The sequence below is a fragment of the Liolophura sinensis genome, chromosome 9 (genome assembly GCF_032854445.1).
Source record: "Liolophura sinensis isolate JHLJ2023 chromosome 9, CUHK_Ljap_v2, whole genome shotgun sequence".
NCBI classification, from domain to species: domain Eukaryota; kingdom Metazoa; phylum Mollusca; class Polyplacophora; order Chitonida; family Chitonidae; genus Liolophura; species Liolophura sinensis.
Window position 1 is genome coordinate 3,146,401 of NC_088303.1, and position 24,048 is coordinate 3,170,448.

At 38.5% G+C, this 24,048-nt stretch overlaps 1 protein-coding gene across 1 annotated transcript; it reads right to left on the reverse strand.

The window, feature by feature from the left end:
* Positions 1 to 2,000: 2,000 nt before the first annotated feature.
* On the reverse strand, positions 2,001 to 17,978 carry LOC135475179 (phosphoenolpyruvate carboxykinase, cytosolic [GTP]-like). Its single transcript, XM_064754968.1, has 10 exons — positions 17,759 to 17,978; positions 12,142 to 12,393; positions 11,558 to 11,742; positions 10,777 to 10,980; positions 7,174 to 7,361; positions 6,651 to 6,864; positions 5,595 to 5,799; positions 4,938 to 5,041; positions 3,892 to 3,987; positions 2,001 to 3,436 (listed from the first exon to the last, which is right to left on the reverse strand). Exons 1-10 carry the CDS (start codon positions 17,785 to 17,787, stop codon positions 2,973 to 2,975), a joined length of 1,941 nt encoding a protein of 646 aa, XP_064611038.1. The 5' UTR covers positions 17,788 to 17,978; the 3' UTR covers positions 2,001 to 2,972.
* Positions 17,979 to 24,048: the final 6,070 nt, after the last annotated feature.

Below are 24,048 nucleotides of genomic sequence, written 5' to 3' on the forward strand. Positions count from 1 at the left end.
AACAGTTCATAGTAATTGTGAATGACATCACATGTGGCGTGTATAGCACGAATTACTCCCATTGCAGGGACCTCATATTATCAGTTACATGGTTACTCTCTGATTGATACGCAGATATATGGTGTAAATAATCCTCATGTTTGGCGAGGCATCAGCCGAGCTCAGTATGAGGATATATGGTCTCAATAGTCCTATTCATCCGAGTAAAATATGAGAATTGTTGATACCATATATTTGCATATCCTATCACTGAGTAACCTTGTAATGAAGTTATACTGCAAAGACTCATCAATTCAGTGAAGAAGACTGACGTAAAGGTGAATCGCTACAGCAATTTTCACAACCAAACAAAAGTAAATGCATTGTGGCCTACTCAGGAGACAAATTGACGTCGACTGCAGGATTCGAGAACATATCTGTACCCACGTGACCGTTGTTGCGCAATGAAAAGCGGAGTATTTTGTCTGATGCGGGATAAATAACGTTACGTTTAAACTTTAGACAATTCCGTGAAAGATATGTAAGGTCTCGAAAGCCCAGACATTTCAAAATAAATACTGAACAAATGTCAAACAATTTGATTCCTTCTGCAGACAGCAGATTGATTTGTAAATTATTTCAGATACTTGATCACAAAGCAGTTCAAGCAAATATAGTTGTACGTACAACGTCATGAATGTAAGCCTGTGTACTTCTCCGAAACGGAAATAAATGCCAGCAAAATTTTAGGTAATGAATTTCTGATTCTAATCTTGGAAAAGGAGGGTCAGTTGATATTTTGCAAAAGTACGAAGATTAATGGCAATTAGACCACGATTATACAGCGCCTGTCTGGAAACTAATAGCTAACATTGCCTTTTTCATGATCATAACTATCATATAACTTGCAAGAGACGATAACTTCAAAATCTTGCTATGTAAATAAGCCCTATTGAAAAAAACAAATTAACTTTCCATGCGGTGGACTATTTTTTGGATGATGGAAATCTTTTACATCATTTAAACTTATTCAAGATTGGTGACGAGCTGAATTGATATCAATCTATTCATTCAGTTGCGGCTACCAATAAAAACACTACACGCCCCAGAACCAGCCTTATACATCTGCTGGATTCCACTATATCGGTGCATAGGGTGAAGTTCTGTTTCCTCAGGTCCCACCAACATTTGACAAGTTACTGAAAAACTTTCCCATCTGTAGGGTACTGACAAACATCATTTTGGTGATAGGCCACTGCTAGGATTGAACCCTGATTTTTACTGTACTGCAGGTTTCGTAATCAAGCAACTTATCAAGCCACATCAGGCTCCTGAAAACAACATCTTAACTGAAACACTAGTTGAACACAAGTTGCAGGAGGTATGACTGATAATAGTAATTTATTCTGCATAGATATATAAGTTTGAATTATCAACATTTTTGGTACTTTAACATCACAGGTGGCACAATTGTTTATTTTATGAATTTGTCAGGGATCTTCTTTTTTTCTTTTCTTAAATGACAAAACAAAAAAACCATTTTATCCCCCACAACTGTCTCCATACATCAAATTTCAGACAGTTACAACCTATATAAAGAAAATGAGCAATAACAATATTGATGGTGGTACCAGACCTAGGACCTCTCCCATATACTGTTGACCACAAAACAGATACACATACACAAGTAGAGAGCATGTAAACATTTTTGCAAAAATAAAACTCCAAAAAGGTATGAGACAAGAAACTTTCTTTGAACAACTTTTTTGTGATGTTCACATTCATAAATACAAGCATTTTTTGTTCATACCACAAAATGTTAAAGCTGTCGGAATATGACAGAAATATGCCATGCATAGCAAATATTTCATTTGTGTTTTTCACTAAGTAATTCCTCTGATGCTGTGTTATCAAATAATAACCAAAAAAAGAAAAAAAAAAACTAAAGGAAAAAATTACACAGGTAATGTTTTTCAACAAGTAGTTTTGCCTACAAATTTTTTTTCAATTGCTTTAACATTTATTAGTAACATTATACATATATATATATACAGGTTTTTTTTTTAATGCATCTGTTAACGGTTAGGATGAAGTAGATAGTTCCTACAGCCTTGACAGCAGTGTTTAAATTGGAGTACAACACTTGGATAGGTGAATGATTACGACAAGTGCATATGTAAGTATTAAGAATGCCTTAAAAATCAATTTGAATATAAAAATATATTAACACTAATAAAAAAATTTGCATATATATAGTACTAAGATTATGAGCCATCTTTGTTGGATCTAATGCAAATTTTTAGAATTTATAATTTGTAGATGTCTGAGCGAGAAGTATGTTTCGTTGTTAAACATGAAGGGTGTGATGACAAATGGATTTCACAAAACTGTTAAGAACGACATTTCATGACATATCCACATAGTTAAAAATTTCATTAGGCTTTCCACTGACCCATTATATATAAATAGTGAAAGATCTGTACACATACATGGAATACAGATTTGACTATAGCAAAATATATAATTAATCCTTTGTAAAAAGTGACCAGAGTTACAAAAATGTTGGAAAGAGTATGTTTTTCAAACAAACCCAAAGATGCCAAAGCTTGGGATATAAGATAAATGGCAAGTAATTTTTAGCATAAATTGCATGAATTTATCATACGTGTGGATGATTTTATGTGTGGATGATTTTATGTGTAGTAACTTAGACAAAGATTACAACAGTTGCATTGGTCCACACACAGGCACTACATGCACAAAGCTTCCCTCCCATGCATCAGCACGCTGTTCACAGCTGATATCCAGTAGTCCAGTCTCCTATCTGAAAAGTCCCTTATGCATTTACTTACACAATGAAGCACCCAGACCCCTAAAACAGCGCATGTAATTATATAAGCACCAGCTTAGATTCAAGTCACTGGAAGTCAAGGCACAAAGACATTTCAACAACTGAAGTTCACTTAAATAGAAACATCTACAGCTGGACTGTGCTACAATTTCTCTGACTCCACACGCGTGTGCAACTTCTCCAACTCCTCCCAGATCTCATCTGGGACGTCTTCATTCACCTGTTCCTCAAGATATTTCCTGATGTCCTTGACTTCCCGTTCCCAGAACTCTTTGGGCAGATCAAAGAGGGCTTGCATGTCGACACTTCCTTCCAAGCCCTCCATGAGAAGGGAGTTTGGTTTGGGCACATAACCGATCATGCTCTTCTCGGCAATGTCCTCCCCGTCAACTCTGCGACAAATCCAGTCCAACACACGAGCATTCTCCCCAAAACCTGGCCAAATGAACTTCCCCTGATCATTCTTGCGGAACCAGTTAACATGAAAGATTTTTGGCATGGTCGCATTAGGCCGTTTCTTCAAACACAGCCAGTGCTTCATATAATGGCCAAAATTGTAACCGAAGAAAGGCCTCATGGCAAACGGGTCGTGCATGATGACTTTACCTAAAATTTCAAGACAGAAAAATATTTATTTTTTCAGTGGCATTGAAAAAACAGTGCTGAAGAATTTTTCACTCCTATGACCGCAGTGGTTTATGGGTGGAGGAAACTGAAGTGGATGTCACCAGGTACATGACAAACTTCTGACAAATGATTTGAACACACCACCTCATTGGTCAAGAGCCTGACTGTTGCAGCAAGCCAGAGCTTTAAACCTCTAGGCCTCTAGACCTTGTGGTCTTTACGAATCAAATAGCTCAGAACAGCTTAGTTGTTAAGACTTGGCTGTTAAAAAGTTGATTGAGAACCCCAAAATGACAATCGTAGCTCAAACCTACAATCAACACCATTCTTGCACTAACGAGTTACAATCACAACAGAACATTTAGTTGATTAAAATACCTTCAGATCGCATTGCTTAGTGCAAGTTTGTGGTCGGTCATTAAATTCTGCCTCACCTTTGTGTTCGGCAGCAGCCGTGGCCTCTGATCTCATACTGGCCCCCACAAATACACCATGATTCCAGTCAAATGACTCGTACACCAAAGGTACACCTGCAACAGTAAAACGTACAGCTATCAGAAGTCAACCAACAATCTGGGTTTATTTTGTCCACAAAATTAAGCCTGCATTGAACATCTAAATATATACACAAATTGTAAGAACGTTGTATTGAATTGTAAATTAATAAACAGCTGTCGAACATTGGGAAGTTGAACAAAATACGCTTCTCTGCTTTATGGCACACACTGAGAAACATGCCGAAGTGTTATTCCCATAGCTCAGACTAGTGCGGTCGTTATATTGTGGCTTTTGTGTTTAAATGCCATCCCTGATCACAGAGAAATTTACTCTACTGAACTTCCTCACACTAACAGTGACTTACATAATGTAGAACTATTAAAAACATTTGCAATGTGCCCTTTAAAATTCAACTTTTTCATGGACAAATATTTTAAATTTTGCATCCAAACCTGATTCTGCCTCAGACAATATCATTAAACCAGTATTACTGTAACAAGGTTTTAGGATTTGGGTTTGATCTCTGCCAAAGGGGTGTTTGTTGTGTAACCTGATACTACTGAACCTTGTTTCATACCAAGTTACACAGCAGGCACAACGACAAAGATTTTAAAATTCTGCCCCCCTAAAATGAAGGGAAAGTGGAAAGAATGGCAAATTTCCCATGGCTATATTCTTTCACTCCCACTGCAGAGCTCATGAATCTATAGAGACCAATCTATGGCAAGCTGAGCACTTGAGCCAGATATTTCAAAGCTGCATTAGAAGAAAACACCTTTCTCAATGAAGCAAATCCCGATATTTCCCCTACATATAAATCAAAAAACAAATCAAAAACTGTTTGAAAGTTTCGTCTCTATTTTGTAAATTTGTACATGGCCCATACCTGACAGCAGAGTATGAATTAATGATATTCAATCAATGTCTCAGCCTTAATACTGATCACTTAAAAATCTGAAAAAATAGAATGTAGAATGTATACCTTCAGGTCTCCTGCCTCCAAAAATGATGGCTGAGATTGGCACTCCAGCAGGGTCCTCCCAGTGATCATCCATGATTGGACACTGACTAGCAGGGGTACAGAATCTGGGCAGGCAAAAACACAGACATCATATTTTATTGCTGTTTACATCATGCTCATGACAACATTAATATGATAGATTAATATAGCTATAACAGAATAATACAGAACAGTACAAAGACAATATGCCTGTACAAGCCATCACGCTTATGACAGCGCTGAACAAGCTCTTTCACCCAATGCAAGGGCTAATTCAGTACAAGGTAAGGCATCGTTACAAGTCTTCAGTAGCTCAACTGGTTGGTGAAGTGAGTGAAACAGGTCTGTTACAGCCAACATAAAACTTGTTTTATGTACATAACCACATGAAGACTTGCACAAACAATTTAATACTTACCAAACCAAATATTTTTAATTTCACATCTCGTTATTATAATTTGTATTACCACTCCTTCTTTGGGCACCCAAGCCGTGGATGCCCAAACCCTATAATGGGCTTCAAAATCGGCTTGGATCAAATCCAGTTGTGTCACATAAGTTTTATCTGAACAATTACTTTGGCCACCAGCACTTCCATCAAATAAGACAGTTCAAAATGGCCAACGTGTCCTCACTTACCTGGAGTTGGGATGAGCTGAATTTTTCTTGCTCTCAGGTGACCAGTCACTGACCCCCAGCCAGGACTTGATGGAGACAAATTTGGGGATTTCTTCTTCTAATCCCTCCCAGAAGAACCCACCATCACTGGTCTCAGCCACATTTGTGAATATTGTGTTCTTCTTGATTGTTTCCATTGCATTTGGATTTGTTTTAGCAGATGTGCCTGGAATGAATCATTGTTCATTGCTTAAGAAAGACAAGACAATCATGTACAGTGTACAGCACAGACACTTCATTACCAAATTTAAAGGAAAGGATCTCTAAAAATTGAAGTAGGCATCACTAAATAGATCACTTAAAACTATGCATAAATATACTTTCATTTTTTTTACATTTTTGTGAAAAGAGTTCTAGGCACTCAAACATCTGAATCCTAAGGTGGGCTTTATGGACCATACTATCAGAGGTTAGGAGTTTATCCAACTGTAATCAGGACACTGAATGTTGGAATAACTCTTTACCCATGAGAAAAAGATAACTGAAATAACTTTCCCCAAATATTCCTTCTTTCTAGTGAAGTTCAGGAAAAAAAAAAGGTTGTGTGACGTCAGAGTTCCTAGATACCGCCAGTATGGCCCAAAAACTCTACCACTGTATTCAAATATTTGAATGCCTTTGAACACTCTTAAAAACAATCTAAAAAAATTAATGGTGTTTTTATGCACAGTTTTCAGTATGATGAACCCTACTACATAGTTTGGCTTTCTATTACTTTAAGAAACAACAATTGTGGAGGCCAAGTTTAAGCATAAGGATTCCACTTGTAATACCATGACAGCTAATCTAACTTATGTGAAGTTCAGAGAAGGGATTCATTTTCAATGCTCCTAAGCCATAATTAACAGTATACCAGCCCCCCCCCCCCCCCAAAAAAAAAAATGCTCTACTCCAAGTTATGGCCAACAAAGAGCTTTGGAGTATGGCCCAGTATGTTGAATTTGTCCTTACAATCTTTAATTAACAAATATATGAAGTACACAACATCTGGAGAATTTAACATCAGAGTAGACCTACCTGGAGCGACTCCAAAGAAGCCAGCTTCTGGATTGATGGCTCTCAACTGTCCGTGCTCGTCAAACCTCATCCAGGCAATGTCATCTCCCACACAGGTGATCTTGTAGCCTGGCAGCGACGGATTCATCATGGCCAGGTTCGTTTTCCCACAGGCACTGGGAAAGGCTGCTGCCACATACTTCTTCTCTCCTTTAGGATTCTCTATACCTAAAATCTGCACATGTAAATGAGTTGGTACGTTAAAAACCTTGCCTGGGTAGTTTTCTGTTTCTGCTGTAGGAATATTTGGAATGGAAAAGGAGACAAAACTGTCAGCTGTGAAAAAACTGTCAGCTGCAAAAAAAAACTGTCACCTGTGAAAGTGTGAACTAGCTGAGCACATTTCCTACAAACAAATGATGCAGTAAATGGGCCATGTGGTCCAATGGATTACATGAGTTGTCTCCCTTCGAAAAGGACCATGGCGTAAACCCTGTCATATTATTATCTCTGTTTACATATGGAGTATAGGCATTGAACCCACCAGCATGTGTTCTGCCAACCATCCCTCATGCTTTGCCATAATGGACCCTAAGCGCAGTGAGAAACATTTCTTGCCCAAGAGTGAGTTTCCTCCGTAACCGCTGCCGTACGAGCAGATCTCATTGGTCTCTGGAATGTGAGCGATGATGGTTCTTTTGGGGTTACATGGCCAGTTGTTCACAAGGCCCTCTGAAACAGGCATACACAGCGACATTTTAAGGTTGTATTGACAAGGCCTTATGCAGGCATTTCTTTTCCTCATGCCATCCTTAGCCTGCTTCTGTACAAACTACACACAACCACTTGATATTGCTTTTAATAGTTTTCATGGAGAATAATGTTTGAAGTAGTAGTAACTTAATACATAGGAATCAAACACTTATACTTAAACTACTAAGAGCAAATATTTCACAAAATATAATAAAATATATAATTTCTTCGGAAAGAGCAATTTGAAATGCATGGACCAAAATGTTCTCGAGTCATCTGTAAGGCATATCATGGGATATAAGCCGGCAAATCAAGACCTATCTTCAAGCCCATAAAATCTGAACAATGGATGTATATTGCAGAAGATTTTAAAAGGGGTAAAAAGGAAATAGTAATGTAATATGCTGAAGCACTTAATTTTTAATATAAAATCAAGATAGTACAATCAAAACAAATTTCACTATTTGTTAAAAGACAATGATGGGCAAGATTGTGTGCATTTGTACAGGCTTTTCCAACACTAGTGGAGTCTATTTTGTACCTATTTTGATCTTGTTCCTTATTCTTATAGTTGGCCCATTTCAATTATTTTTTTCTTCTTTTGCTTGCTGGCTAGTGTTATGGTGAACAATTTCGCAGCCATGTCACAGCCAAATATATATTAACACACACATAAAGATAGGCCAAAAGTCTGTTAACATATACTATGTATGTGTCCATACATTAACAAAGACAACAGTCAGCATCGGCAGAAACCAACGTTTGGGTCATCATTCGACTGGGCATACGACACAATGAGCACATGTGAAACCAAACATGGATTTGAAGTGTTTTAGTACATACAACATTCACAGAAAAAAACACATGATAATATTTCGATATCACACAATTCAATATTCATGGTCTGCAATAAGTGCTAGGGTCCACAGGTTCCTGCACCAAGTATTTCACCAAGTTTATTTTACCAGAACCAAACACCATCACTATACAAAACATGCCTTATTTAAAATGTGAACTACATGTAGGTGAGTGAATTTACTACACAGGGTTTGGACAGATAGACAACACATTTATCCCCCCTCTACCTACTGTTTGGGGAACGTGATCTGGATGATTTTACTATAGAGCGGGAAAACAAATAAAAAACATGAACTGAGGAAGTCAAAAAACAAATGTAGCGAAAAAGGAAGTTGTAAGATATAAAAGAAAATGCAAAACAAAAAAAATCAACAAAACTCAAATTTTAATTACAGTAATTCGCTGACTATTTCGACCAGCAGGTGTCAAGCCACATCTGTGTGCCAATCCATGAAATTTGCCACTTTTAGATCGAATGATCGAAACTTAAAACAGTGCCGCAATGGTTGGGTGGGTTATTTTCTCGCCTCAATCAATGGCTAGACAAACAATGACACGGGAGTGTGCTGCTCATAATATGCGAGATGAAAGTAGTCCGATGGATATACTCTTGAAAAATTCCACAAGACCTTTATTTTTATCCAAGAATTAAAATGAAGAAAGTAGCCACAGTTGTTTACAAACCTGTAAATTCTGAACCTGTTGCACAGCATGTTCTTGTCAAACTGGCAAGCTAAGTAACGACTGCTTCTCCAGCTGTCAACTACACTGCATCGGTGAATGTGTTATACAGGGAACAGCATGAAAATGCATTTCAGCGATAAAGACGTGACTGACAAGTATCTGCCCTTAAGCTCCGGTAAAACACAGGAGGGAAGTTTTGCAAGCCTTGCGCATGTGGTGTATCATCATTCCATCTTAGAAGCGATCTAGGTTTCTGCCATTTCATTTCGAAAACTGTCAGTTATACATGTAAACATGGGGCGAAGTTTCCTAATCTAACACATGTTCAAACCTCGTTCTCGCATGATTATAAGCCGACTGCCATGTCTGTACATAAGTAAATTTGTAATCTCCAGACATTCCCGATGTCACAAAATGGCGATCACAAACTCAACATGCACAGATTAAACACTGTGTGTGCATGTGTGGATATGGATGCCCACTACCCACTTCATATTACAACAATTGTAAACACTGTGTTAATGCAAGGCTAAATCTATTCCTACTCATATTTTCTGGAAACTCAGTCACTGCATAAGTTTCACATGTAGCTAACCGACAGCTTACAGAATTGGCTATATGAAAATTTACCACGGCCTGAATTCCAAACAATTACCGAAACAGGTGGTTGGATTGGGTCCCTGCTATGATGGACAGGCCCTACAAACAATGTCGGAACTTCAAAGGCTATACCCAGAGCTGGGCGAAGTAGCCATTTGGATATCAATATAACTTGGCTGTTTATATTTGAATACACTGTCAGTTTTAGACTGACCCTTCCTCCCCCAAATTTACTCACAAATATATCGTAAGATATGAAAGCCTCCATTGGTAAGGTGTGAAGACTTACGTATGTTTTTATGCAAACAAAGTGGGTGAAAATAGATTTTCTTACAAGAAAAACATGAGTCAGACTGATTATAGCGGGTGGATAAGGTTACCCGCAACAGTCAAATAATTTCACCTAACATTGTATCGGCTGACATGTTATTGAGAATGACCCCCGTCTGAGTAGAAATTCAGTGTCTCACCGACCAGCTAACATATGTTCCCTTTACTCGCCCATGTATTGTTGGTTTGCTTTTCAAACACTTACAGATGAACTTATATAATATATTAAGTTGTGTAATAGGCTATTGAACATCTTGGCAGTCCGTCATTGCCCGTAGTGAACAAATGATAGTACACAAAAGACGATGTGGCTTGGGAAATCACCAATACATTTTTGGCCTGCATTTTTGCCTTGTGTGTTAACTCAGACTGACCGCCCAAAGCATACGTTGCCCCTTCACTGGCGAGAGTGTATCCATGCAAACCGCCCACCAGTTGACACAAGCAGACTTTCTATATTGTCTATAGTTATATGGGTGAGAATCATCAAGGGGAAAGGCGAGCTATTCAACTTTTCTGATCAGACTCCCCTTCAGCCCCTGACCCTGTTTTGTCAACTTTCTCTCAAGCATTCCGACCATGAGTGCTGCTCAGCTGGTCGAAAAGGTCAACGAATTACGGCATCTATGTTCATGACAAATCTGTTCTGAATAGAATTCCAGTGATTTTGTCAACTCAAGTAAGCACTGTAATGTCTGCAGGAAACCAATAACTAAATATATTCACTTTATTCAATGAAGTTCAATTTTTTCAATCAAAATACCACAGTGTATATACCACAAAATATGACAATGACAGTAGTTCATGCTCAAATTAAACCAAAGCAAGCTGATCAAATTGTATATTTTTTCAGGTCTGTAATAAGGTGGAAAACTTTTAAAATAAAAAGAGTATGTGGTGGAGATCATCTAACTGCACTTACTGCTAGTGGGTAACGGCACCCCAACAGAATGAAGACATTTGACAAAGTCGCTATCTCCAAGGGCATCCAGTACTTGTGCACCCATCCTGGTCATCACCCTCATGCTGACCACTACATAGGCTGAGTCTGTCAGTTGAACACCAATCTTGGATAAGGGGGACCCCACAGGGCCCATACTGAATGGTATCACGAACATTGTGCGTCCTGTAAAACAATGTAGTCTACAGATACACTGTGTTCACAAATATATCTTCATTCATGTTCATCCAACTTGAATATTTTGTCATTTCGTAATGAGATACAAAGAATTTATTTACTTCAAATATTTTGGTCCATCGTCATTCAGAGTGTCATGATACATTTATGTTGTTAATTTATCTATTTGATTGGTGTTTTACACCGTTCAAGAATATTTTACTTCTACAGCGACGGCCAGCATTATGGTGGGGGAGCCCGGGGGAATCCCACGACCAATTTATAATGATATAGATCATCTACAAACGCATCATGTGAATAAGACACTATTCTGAGTGTATTTCTTCCAAATAACCTGCCTTTATTTGATCACCACTTCGTTTTAAATGTCATTCTATATCACACAATTCCTTATTTACATGAATAACATCTTAAAATTCAAGTTTCAAAAATAAAACAACTGCATAAGCCAAAACTGAATTTTACATTGATTAAATGTCCAGTTCATACCAACCTTAGTTAAAAATTTGCAGGAAAAAAAGGAAGAATGGGCATAAACTAGCAACAGCAGTAAGCAAAATGTTACCTCTCATACAGCCTGGGAACCTCATATTGAGCTCGGAGTCCAGGTCATCAGGGGCAATCCAGTTCCCAAGCTGCCCCTGCACACCTGTTTTGGGGATAGGAATGGAGTCTCTCTGGTAATATGTGGACATGAATGTTTTACTCTCCACACGGGCAACATCAGATGGGTCAGTCCGTGCAAGCCAGCTGAAATCACACCAAAACTGCTGATTCACTTGTTAAATTCTACCTGTTATCCCAGTATGTTTAATAAAATCTTCCACTTTTTTATTTACATCTACTCACATCAGGGTCAGGCACCAGTTGATTTATTGATAAATTTTCTGAAGTCCACCGTCTCAAGGTTTGGTGGGAACAACCATTAAACTGAACAAACCTACATGTGATCGTGTTACTTTTTCCATACAATGCAAATTTCAACCGGTTTTATCCAATTTTGCTATTCCTAAAAGTCAAAAACAAGGATAATGGAAATGGAATGTTGTCGGGACAAAACTTTCAAAACTTTGTTCTACATGTTCATGATGACAATCTTCAACACTGAGGCAGAGATCAAATCCACTGTTAAAAATCTATTTCTCGTACCAGTTTTCATATTTCCGTAGCCGTTTGATGAGCCCATCCCTCTGCAGCAAGTATAGCAACATTTCATTCTCCTTTTCAGAGCCATCACAGACATGAATATTTTCAGGCTGGCACAGCTTGGCATTCTCCTCCACATAATGTCGCACGTCTGGGGTCAATTTGTTCAGGTCCCCATATATCATGTTGAAAGCTCGACTCTGAGCAGTGCAGTATAGGGGAATCTTGGAGCCATTCTGGAGAAGTCGGCATGACCTGAAAATGTGCACAATACTTTTAGTATTTATTTGATTTGTGTTTAACACTGTACTTCAGACTTCTTCACTACAATCACATGATCAATTTTATGGGTGGGGAGAACTGGAGCCTAGAGCCTGAAGTAAACCACCACTCTTTACATTACAGGTACCTAAAAAACCTCATGGTGAAGTGAACAAGTCAGAGTTAGATTAAACCGCATTACCACATTGGTCAAAAGCCGGAGCACTGTTGCTGACCAGAGGGGGGACATTTATTATAAATGAATCCACTGTCAAACAAAACAATGACGTATTCCACAGTTTGACTGTAATACTCGTACAGTGCAACAGCAATGAGCTTTCTGGACCATTTAATTGATCACTGATTTTAAAGAATAATTCAGGCTGTAAGTGTGACATAGTTCAATAATTCTTACTTAGGCAACTATATGTTCCATACAAGATATAAGGCAAAAACATTGCACAGCCAAAAACAAATCAACTCTGTAGGACTTGCTCTGATTCTCCATCATGTTCATGTTTTGTCTACAACGCAACAATAAAATACCTAACGCAGCCATAAAATACCTTGTTTTGCAGAAAACTGGAAATTGCTTTTTTCACAAGCTATAGAATTAGATATTTGTTGCTGAATTGCTGAATGTTGAAAGTGTGTATAATTTACAATTATATCTTCACCACTGACTTTAAAAAGGTATTTTGAGGTTTGCTTGGAAGATGGGACAATTTTCAAGAAATGTTTATTTCAGCACCAAAAGCAATATTTTGACATTTCTTTGCCACCAAAAAATCACTTATTTCGGCGAACTTTTAGGGCACTTATTTACTGTAATTACATAAGTAGATACATCAGTATCAGCCACAAAGCCACAGGATGCTTCCCTTTCCCCAACCAATGCAACCACATAAGCTTCTCTCCATTCTCCATAATCTTATTAAGTTGCAAATTCAGTGCAACTCCTGTCCACAGAAATATTTTTAAGATCCTACAAATGAGACAGAAAGGATCAAACTGGATTATGTAATATATTTAAGCACACACCAGGTCTGAAAACACCAGGTCTGAAAACACCAGGTAGCCTGCTAGCCAATCTACAAACCAGATATTAGCTAACATAGCCAAAAAACAATTCTGGCAAAGATCCTCTTTAAAACTGGACTCACAGAAGATATGCGCAGTATAAAGTAAAACTACATGTAACACAGAGTTTACATTGGTTTACAAAGCTCAATTTGCACTAAAGAATTTAATGTGTGGTGGAGATATCTTGCATACACATGAAGCTATTTATAATGCATTATCATATTATTTATATACATGACTTTTCTCAGTGATTAACCCATGTATAATTCCCGCAGAGCTGCATGATAGCAGTCTTAGCCAGAGGGTGTCTTTCCCTCCTGGAGACGTTCTATTTTGATGAATTTTACATGGACACACGGAGAGGGTATTTGTGTAAAAAGTATAGTCCCATTTCTGATTTTGGGAACTTCACAGATCTTCAGTCCAAATAACATGCAATATGAAATATAATCTCTTATCTTAAACTTGTGCAAGGGTTTGTAGCAGAACAGTTACATGAATGTCAAACTCTGAACGAACTCATTTCAAGCAGAGACCCTAAACATTCTCGCTGTCTTGCATGAATATTTCCACGAAGACAACATCTCTGTAATATATTGCTATGTATTACTATGTCAGGACAACCTTTCACATCCTCCAAAATAAAATAGCCCCATAAAGCAGTCAGAAGAAACACATGAACAATGGTATTCAAGCAAGACTTGGAAAGTCAACGCACCTTAGAAGCCTGGTGCAGATGTTAAAGCTTTAACCTTTTCAACAACTAAAGGACTTTTTTCAGTGAAAGTTATGCATACAATTATTACCAAAATAACGCTAAAAAATATTTGTTTGTGTTAACTCATTAAAGATATAAGCTTCATAAAACTATGTAAATTATTTCTCTGCACCCCATAGTTCTCTCAGAATGTTTCATAGCGCTGGTTACAGAGGTGGTTAACACGGTTAGAAAATTAGGGTACCATCTGTAGGAATCTGCTTCATTATTACAGTGAATTGTATTTACTACATAAGAATTTATTTTTCAGAAAAGACAGTACACACATACATAAGTTCCCTTCCCATAGAATGTCCAGGGTCAGAGAAACTGTATTGTGAAATTTTCCATCACATTTAATGATGCAGATACACACTGATTTCAAAGTTCTCACACCCACTCAGACTTTTGCAGTTAACCAGTATAAAATACTGCCATGCTATCAAATGCTATATACACAAATTACACATGATATATACATGTATTTTGAGTTACAATGTACATGGTAGTAACAATGTACATGGTAGTAAAGAATCAAAGACATCTGTACAAAACATCAAATTTCAGGAAAACTTTCCAAAACCTTTAATAACTTGATCAGTACATTTCCACTACAATGACCTCAGATAAGAAACTCTGATATCACAAAGGCATTAGAGATAAGTTAACCTTCCAGAGATGTGCAAGGTGGCAAGAGTGCGGGGGAAAGGAGCAAAAAATAGTGACTTGTACATAGATCTTAACCTGAACACCCTCAATCCAACAGTTCAGATTTCATTCTTCACCTCTTGCACAGGTGTCTTAATGACCGATATTCTGGTCTCACATATGTACACTGTGTTGGTATGATACACCAATCAAGCCAAATGTCAGGTTCCAATGCTCTTTCCATGATCCTGACAACTTCACTTGGCATTTTACTTGACCCAACTAAAAGGAAGTAAATAAAAAAGGGTGGCAGATAGAAGTCGAGATGGATGGTGATGGGAAACAAGCAATTTTCTTACCCCAAATTTACAAAGTATAAAATTTAAGGACTACTGGGTCCAGTGGTAAAGAATGACCATTTATACAGAGCTAAAAAGTCTGGGACGAGTAAAACGCCTTATTTATTCAAACTTGTCATATGATTTAACCATGTCTTGTCACATACACAGGCTGCCTCCATGTCAAGCCAGTGCACCTGACAGAAGGCCACCAAGCCTTGTGCAAACAGAGACCCTGGTAAACTTGAATCAGTGGATGCTATCCCAGGTTGAGCATTTCCCTCTCCAGATCTGACATGCAGTCTGTTGGGACTAACTGGGTCACCCACTCTATCTGTAAACTTCTGTGTGTGTCACCAGGTTAAAAGGCTGTGGAAAGCCTTGTCTGCATTTTTTGATACTTATCTTTATGGAGTAACCTTTACAATGCCCATGTACTGGTTAACACGAATCCCAGCGGGTTAAACTATAATTAGATTCAGGTTACATGTGAACTTATACCTACACGTCTACCTTTATCGAGTGTAAAGTGTCCAAATGAGGGAGTACAAATAATCACCAGATCAATAATCTACTAACAGCTGGAAATGTAAAGTAGGAGTGTAGTACAGAGAACTTTGAAGGACATTCTTCAACAAAAGATGTCATCTGATGACCTTTCCCTACCTTAACAGAGTTCATATTAATTTGAATTTTAATATTAACATGAACTAAGAGTCCATCAGCACTCACCAATCATAACGACAGTTTTGGAACGACAGTCATGCAGGTTTTGTTTCACTACACCAGTAATATTAGGCATAGCAATGGTGTCCTCAATTGTGTAATCCAGTCTTCATTTTCTCCACAACTAGGAGAAAGAATAGTTTTGCGGCATACTACTGATGTAATTCTTTGATGTGTTTCATTCTTTCTTAGGTCAATACAGCAAATGGGCAATATAATGATCCTGGTCGTGACTGCATGGTTAAGTCACTTGTCTTTCATTATTGCTATAAACGCAAGATGCCAGTTCAATACTGGCCTTGGTCTGGGAATATGTGTACATGTATTTCCTTGCTCTTTCAGTTCACAGGGCCTTGCTGACATGAATAAGCATTACATGCTTGTGCGATCTAATATTAATTTCCGAACACTTGTCTTTCCCACTATTGTTAGTATATCTGTGAGTCAAACATGAATAAGTTCATCAGTAACATGCCAAAGGTCGTTAGTTTATCCAGGGCACCCAGGTCTCCTCCATCCATGAAGCTGACTGCCGCTGTGAAAGTGACATATTCTTGAGTAAGGCGATTGAAAAATATAAAGAAATTTGCTACAACCGACACATTACAATTAAACTTAGCCCCGAAAGATTCCAGCTCTTTTGCTTACTCTGGTTTAGCGTCGTTGGAGTCGACGTTTACAGTGTACGCTCCTCAGCAACTGCCGCCACATTGAGCAGCTATACGCATCTCCTGCTTCATAGTGGAGGATATACCGTGCAGGCCTTTATGGCCATAAATTATAATAAATCTGTTATAAATCGAGTAGGGACGTACAGTTGCAGCACAATGTATTTCACTTTTCGTGAGACTTGTTCCATAACAAAGACAACTGGCCTGGAACTTCTTTGAGTACGAAATTAATACATTTTGTAAGCATCAAGACTCCGACGCCGCTAGGCCAGTATAAGAAAAGAAGTTCGAGTCTTTCAGGCCTAAATTAAATTTAAAATCTGCCAATTTTATCACTTCATTCCTAACCATTTTTTCTTTACGCTCTGTTTTTTTTCAAGTGGAAGTAATAATTAATGAACAAAAATTTTAAAGTTGAGGTTTCTGTCAGGTGGTGACTTCAATTAATGGATGAACCAGGTTTTCACAGTAAACATCTGATTAGGGGCTAACTAAAGGATAAACCTCGTCTTTACAGCTGCCTCATGCATTTAATACGGTTGTGCAAATGCACACTGTCACACAACCGAACGGTAATGGCAGACCAAGCTATTCGATCCTTTCCACAAATCATATCATACTTAACTACTATATGTGAATAGAATTTAACGTAATACACAGTATGTTCATACAACATGTAAACAACAACTACAACATGTCACTCACAATGAAAAATACACTCAAAGCCAGAGAAGAAAAGTTATATTAAAAAAAAAAAAAATAGGGCAATGGTAGTGAAATTGATCAGTTGACTTTCGCCCGTTTTGGATTGGACATGGGAAGATTAAGCAATACCAAAGACTTTGAAAAATTTATGTAGGCCTATGTCAGGCGAGAATAAAATCGACGAAGTTAGTTTTCGATGACTGAAAAACAACATGGCCAGGATATTCGCACGTTAATGTTTGTCCGGGACAAAATTTCACCAGTTTCCGTGTCTCTCCACGTACGACTCCTGCAGTCTAAGGTCATGCGCGTGTGCCGAGGTCTGCTCATATGCCGGTATGTTGAAATTAAGGTAAAACTCAGGAAATACAAAACGACCCCACCCAATATTTACAGTGAAAAGAAGATCACCGGTAAACTTTTGAACTCACCGTAAAATTTTTAGTCCTAGACTGGCCATTTTGCCAAAGCTGCTCGAGCGTGTTTAATTCCTTAGCGATCAGCTGTTGACTTCCATTCGAGCGCCGCGCTAAATAAGCAGGGGATCCGCGTATTAGCGCGGAGTAATATCTAGAAACGTCACAACACGTCAAACACCACCAAAGTCAATAGAACGTCCGTTTCTGGTTTTACTATACATCAAAACCAAATGCTCTTCTGAACACAATATTGACAAAGGCATGAGAGCAAGCTTTTATCATGTTGGAACTATATTAAGGAGCACCGGGATACAACCAAAGCGACCAAAATCCCATGCCGGGGGTGTGTCACAAATGGCTTCCGCTGGTTGGTCAAAATTGAGAACAGCGGGTCGCCGTCAGAACAGGATTTGGAAATCGATTCGGGTTGAAGACGTGTCATAAACTGAGTTGATCTATTTTTAGCCAAATGGGTAACCTTGAATTGTAATCAAATCCACTATATACGCAGGTCTACCTTTGAAATTATTTTGTGACAACGCAATTTATAAATCCGGTAGCTAGATGCATCCAGACAACCCATCTTATAGGACCTATACCTAGCTACCTCTGCGTTATTTATTTATCTAGGGCTATATATTTATTAGATCGCTAGGTTACATGCGATGTTCTTATAGAACTTTTTTTTTAGTATATTAACTGCATACAAACATTCTCAAAGCAAGATTCTATAATTGGCTTTTTTCAGACACAAGAGGTAAAGATGCACGAAATATTATTCTCTTTCTTTGCGTGTAAGCCTATAAATGTATTTAGAACAGAAACACATAGCTCGCCACGATATGGCAGAGATATTGCCCATGTGGCGTTAAGCCACATTCATTCATTCATTCATTCATTCATATTATAGACATGTCCTTGCATGTCAGCTTAGTTAATTGTGACGAAGGCCTAATTAGGCCCATAGGCACCGACAACACCAACATTAACAGCACCAACACCTAATTAATAATCGGCTTAAAACTACCGGCACGTCTTATTCTGCAAAATGGGTACATCCATATACAATTAAAACTTGAAATACTGAAATTTTGATAAAATTTGTTGAAATAAATATCGAGGATCACAATATTAATATGTGAATACTGAGTATAACTTCATTTTCTATTAAGTATTCAGGCATCCAAAGGAAACTTTTGCTGTTTTTATCCTCCTCAAAACTCAATTAAAAGTACTAAAATCACATCAGTCTGTACTCATGCAGATGTAATTACAATTTATTAACACATGTAGACTCTATATGGCATGTATACAACCACTGAATGCACTGACAACTACAACCACTTTCTATAAACTCCCGTGATATCCAACCATGTGCAGTCTATATATACATATATGTTTAAGCACTCACCATTCTTTCTTTTCTTTTGTTTCCTCAACAACGGTGTCTTGTTGAGGCATGATAAATCCCGGCCTACACTATTCTCTCAATATCTGTATATCAGGCAACTCGGTTGTAGTTCACAGAAAAGGTTATCTGTAAAACCTAGAGTAGAAACTAGCTCTGCTCTCAACTCCTTAAATCATAAACATATAAAGAGTCGATCCAGTGATCACCACTTCTGCTGCTGTGTGTGTGGAAATCCGTTTCGAGAATTGCGCTATTTATGAAGATTGGACAGTGCACCTTTTGGACATTGGGAGAAGACGATTGGTTGATGCGGTGTATATATATTTATACCTATAGTATACTCTCACGTCACAGTGGTCTATGTCGAAACTTGCGCTGAAATGGTTTCACAGAAAGAAAACAAAAACTTAACCTTGACTTTGGTCGTAAAGGTTGACCCTGCTTTGTGGAATTATGTGCGTTTGGTGTTCGAATATCCGGTAACTGAGTCACCTAGTATATATAATTAAACACTGTCTGTTGTCTAAGAAGCCATTTAGCCACTCCCCAGCATAGAGGTTGTAGGCCTACATTAGAATATATATTTAGTGAGGCTGCCTGGATATCCCTTGTTTGTGTACAGTGTAAATGCGCAGATATGTTTTTCAGCCCGTATCATTTGTCTTCTGTGATTTATAAGGCTTTGGTATAACCCATATATATGAATGATTCCGAATATTCTAGCTAATGCGAATATATATGCTGAATGACGAACTTAGAGGCGATAAAAACATCTGCCACAATGCCGACTATGACGTAATATGTACATCATTTGATTTATTTATTTATTTGATTGGTGTTTTACGCCGTACTCAAGAATATTTCACTTATACGACGGCGGCCAGCACTATGGTGGGACAGACACAGGGCAGAGCCCGGGGGAACCCACGACCATCCGCAGGTTGACCTACGGAAGGTCTTGGGTTTCCCCGGGGCTCTGCCCGGCCTCCACCCACCATAGTGCTGGCCGCCCTCGTATAAGTGAAATATGCTTGAGTACGGCGTTAAACACCAATCAAAGAAATGAATAAATAAATAAACAGCTGACGCCGTGGTTCTCACACTAATAAGCCCAGCACTAGCGTATAAACAGCGGGCACCTTGGTTCTCATACTGGTGTGTCCAGCACTAACGTATAAACAGCTGACACCGTGGTTCTCACACTGATGTATCCAGCACTAGCGTATAAACAGCTGACACCATGGTTCTCACACTGATGTGTCCAGCACAGCACCGACGCATATACAGTTAACGGCAAGATTCTCTTACTGATGTATCTTGCACTGGCTAGTAAAGAGCTGAATTCTGTGATGGGTTTAGGAATGGTATACTGGCAGGATATCCTGAAGAATTCACCTGTACACAATCTTTGTGAATATTAATCGTTAATCATTTCCATCATAAAATTAAAACATTTCAATGAATGTAACTTTCTAAAATAAAAATAATAAAAATAACTGAAAGTTAACATAAGTATACATATAGATTCGTTAAGTGATATGAGTTAGAAATACGTTAGCGCGCATACCGGTACTCTTGTTCTGTCCTGAATTCTGCAAGCACTCATAAAGGATATGAACGAAACGTTTCGTTTTCATTTTATAATATGCACTTTGGGATGTGCGATAACATATTATAAAACAGTGCAGCCTTCCTCCTGGTGGGTGAGGGGGATGTTTTTGGTCAATCTGGAAATTGAGTACCCTGCAGTGATGACGTCAACGATAGCCGCTCTCACTGAAACAACTCCGCGGGGAAGACAGAATGGGTGTGTTAAGCTGTCTGCTGAATCACATCTTCCAGCGGTTTCGGACTTTACATTGGTCTATGTCCAGTGTAAGCAAGCTGTCAGGTGCTCAGACACTGCATGACTCGAGGGGGCACCTGATGCCGTCGGATACCCCAACAGAGTTGTTTTCACAGCTGTATTGTCCTCAAAGTCATCACTGCAGGCTACGTAGACTGCACTTTTAGGCCATTTCAGCACCAGAACCCAAAGATGCCGGGGGGGGGGGGGTGTATCTTTGTTTCTGTTATATGTTAAACGAAGCGTTTTATGTTTCCTTTAAAGCAATTACAGAAGGTTCAGAAGAATACCACAGCTTTGGGCTGTATAGGAGATATGTTGATTTTTGCAGATTTCTTAAGCTTAAAGAACTACAGGGCAATGAAACTGTCATATTTGAAAGTTAGGCACATTCTGATTACTTTTCCAGAAAAAAAATTCTTACCTAAGAGCTATTTTTCATTATTCATGTTAAAACCCTATTTAAGGCCTATCTCATGTGAGTTAAACTCGGTTTGGATTCACCCCCAGCACTTTAGTCACAGGACTAAAGAGTGTGCTGATGACTGCCTCAGTGAAGCTATGACATCTCTTCAAAACTATGAATTAATATACCTGCGAGAACAGTGTAAAATATTTTAAATTCATTTTTTCATATTTGGTAAGAAGATGTATATGTTACAGCGTAGGCATCATTTCCGTGCACACTGGACTCAATTTACTTTAGTTTTTTTTTAATTTAGCCTTTTGAAATCGTTTAAAATCCTTGTCTTTAGAAATCATTTAAGATGTTGGTATATAGCAATGACGTCTGTGTATTCAGGTTCATGCCAGCAACAAACAATCAGTAGCAGTGTCAGCACCTTGACCTTTGTACCTCACGCGGAATAGGACAAATGCATGTCTGACCGAATTAAAATGCTTGTGCCCCGGATGTTTACAACGCAAAGGAGGTTCTCATAATTCGTTCAGTTCCACCAGAAGCTTGACCTTTCCGGGGATCACGTAGACATGCATACACCGTCTTTTTCTTTCTACACTCCATCGTATATCGTTTAATATATGCAGACCCATTCATATTTATGAATGCAGAAAAGGAACTTTCTTTTACATCTTTTACACTAGTATCTTAATACATACACAGGACACGTAGCTAAACGTTTCAATGACGTCACTCAAGCCACAACTGAAACATAATTCCTTGTTTTCAAAGTTCATTATGGATGTGTAAATTTGTACACGCTTCTTTATAGAGGGTATGTACTGGTCATTATGATAAAGAACCAGTGATGCATATGAATATATCCTTTGTGGGTGGAGAAACGGCATCGGCACAGATATATAATGTTCGAGCCACAGAAATATATACATATATGCAATAAGCAGTGCTGTGAACGGTGATCGATGTGCTGTTATTAAAAATCATCAGGCAGTGGAAAGTCCCGGTGCTATCAGACAATATTGGTGAGCGAAAGGGGCCGAAAAACGGATCGATATTGCCTATGTTGTTGTTTCGCCATTAATTGCTATCGAGCATATTTTACCCCCAAATCACCGTACCCCCGATAACCCTTAACACGACGATGTGCAGGGAGATATTTTTTTACACTAGCACTTCTACGTCTAACGTGAAATAAATTTACTACATACACCGCATAATTCTCACTTCAGCTACATCCCATTCTGTAAGCCAGATCGGAAACTAGAGACCACGTGATCTCCTTAGTAACAAACGGCGTGGCGGAAGGAAACGGTCCTCCCAACGTTATTGCAATGGGATGTTTTTCAGCGATCTTGCATCCGTTGGATTTGTATAATTTTCAGCTTTCCAGATAGTCTGAGTATTTTTGCATATGTTTCATGACGTTACTTTGCTCAACTATAGCCTTATGGTCACTAGCGAAGTAGCAAAAAGTGACCTTTTCCACAATGCTTTAACACTGGGCGGCCATTTTGTTTTAGACACGAAAGGGAAACTTCTGACCCGTCTTACAGAATGTTGTTTAGAACTCCTGTCATTGTCCATAACTAAGGTGGAATCGGATTTTACCATGGATCATGCATATTTATGAAGGACAGCTTAGGGCTTTGGAGAGTTAATATGGCTAAGTAAATCAAGGTAGGCCTAGATGATGTCGGAATCGGTGGCTTAATTAAACGAAGATGGAAGGATGCAGGAAAAATATTATATCAACAGGAGTATCAGTATCATATATATCGAAGTACACGCAGTTCAGTAAACGCTATACTAATGTTCCTCCTCAGTTGAACTGAATGAAAGGGGGCAGACTAGAAACATCACGTTATCGATATATTTACTGCAGAACTGGCGTGCTTCTGACGTCAGATGAAAAATATTGACCGTGAACCTCATGTGAACAATGCACGCAGGTACAAACGCGGGTCGAGGGCCACGGCACGAGAACGGTACTATTCGTGCGCGATTTGCTCCGCCTCGTGCCGCGGGCCGCGACCCGCGGGCCGAGATGTGCTCATCAGGCTTCCATACATAAGTATATATAAGTGCAACTGAAATAATAACATCTCAATGATCTTTTTACTCCAGTATTTCTACATGAGGAGATCGACGATGCTGTGAATGATTATGACGATATGGCATTTTCATACATTACACTGTCATCAGTATATTTTCGCTTATTTCTGTCAAAAGAATGTTGTCGGTTTAGGGAACAGTATACCATAGGTATACTGACACGATCACTAAAGAGTTACAGTATATATATGAGAGTCCTGTAACGTTAAGGACCGCGTTTTGAGTTCATATACCTGCATGGTGTGATGCAAAATTCTTTATGTGTGTCTTCCCAGAAATGTTCCAGTAAAGTTATTGCTACACGACGATTAGTCTCTATCATTTCTAGAAATGTGGAATCTAACATTTCCTTATATATTTACAATGGTTTCAGATTGATATCAGGTCGTTTTTGTGATTCTCGTTGCCCATTTCGCACCTTTGGCATTCTGCTCAAATGAGGCTCTATCGCAAATATTTCCGACATTCATGTTCTTCAAAAGGTGCTTGCCCTTCTCATCTCTTTTGGTTAT

Excerpts from the sequence above, each read along its gene's own strand:
- LOC135475179 (XM_064754968.1), bottom strand. The coding sequence starts at position 17,787 with ATGGCCAGTCTAGGACTAAAAATTTTACG. Across the intron at positions 10,981-11,557 it reads GTTCCCAGGCTGTATGAGAG|GACGCACAATGTTCGTGATA; the intron begins GTAACATTTTGC and ends ATTGTTTTACAG. Across the intron at positions 5,800-6,650 it reads CTTCTTTGGAGTCGCTCCAG|GCACATCTGCTAAAACAAAT; the intron begins GTAGGTCTACTC and ends GATTCATTCCAG.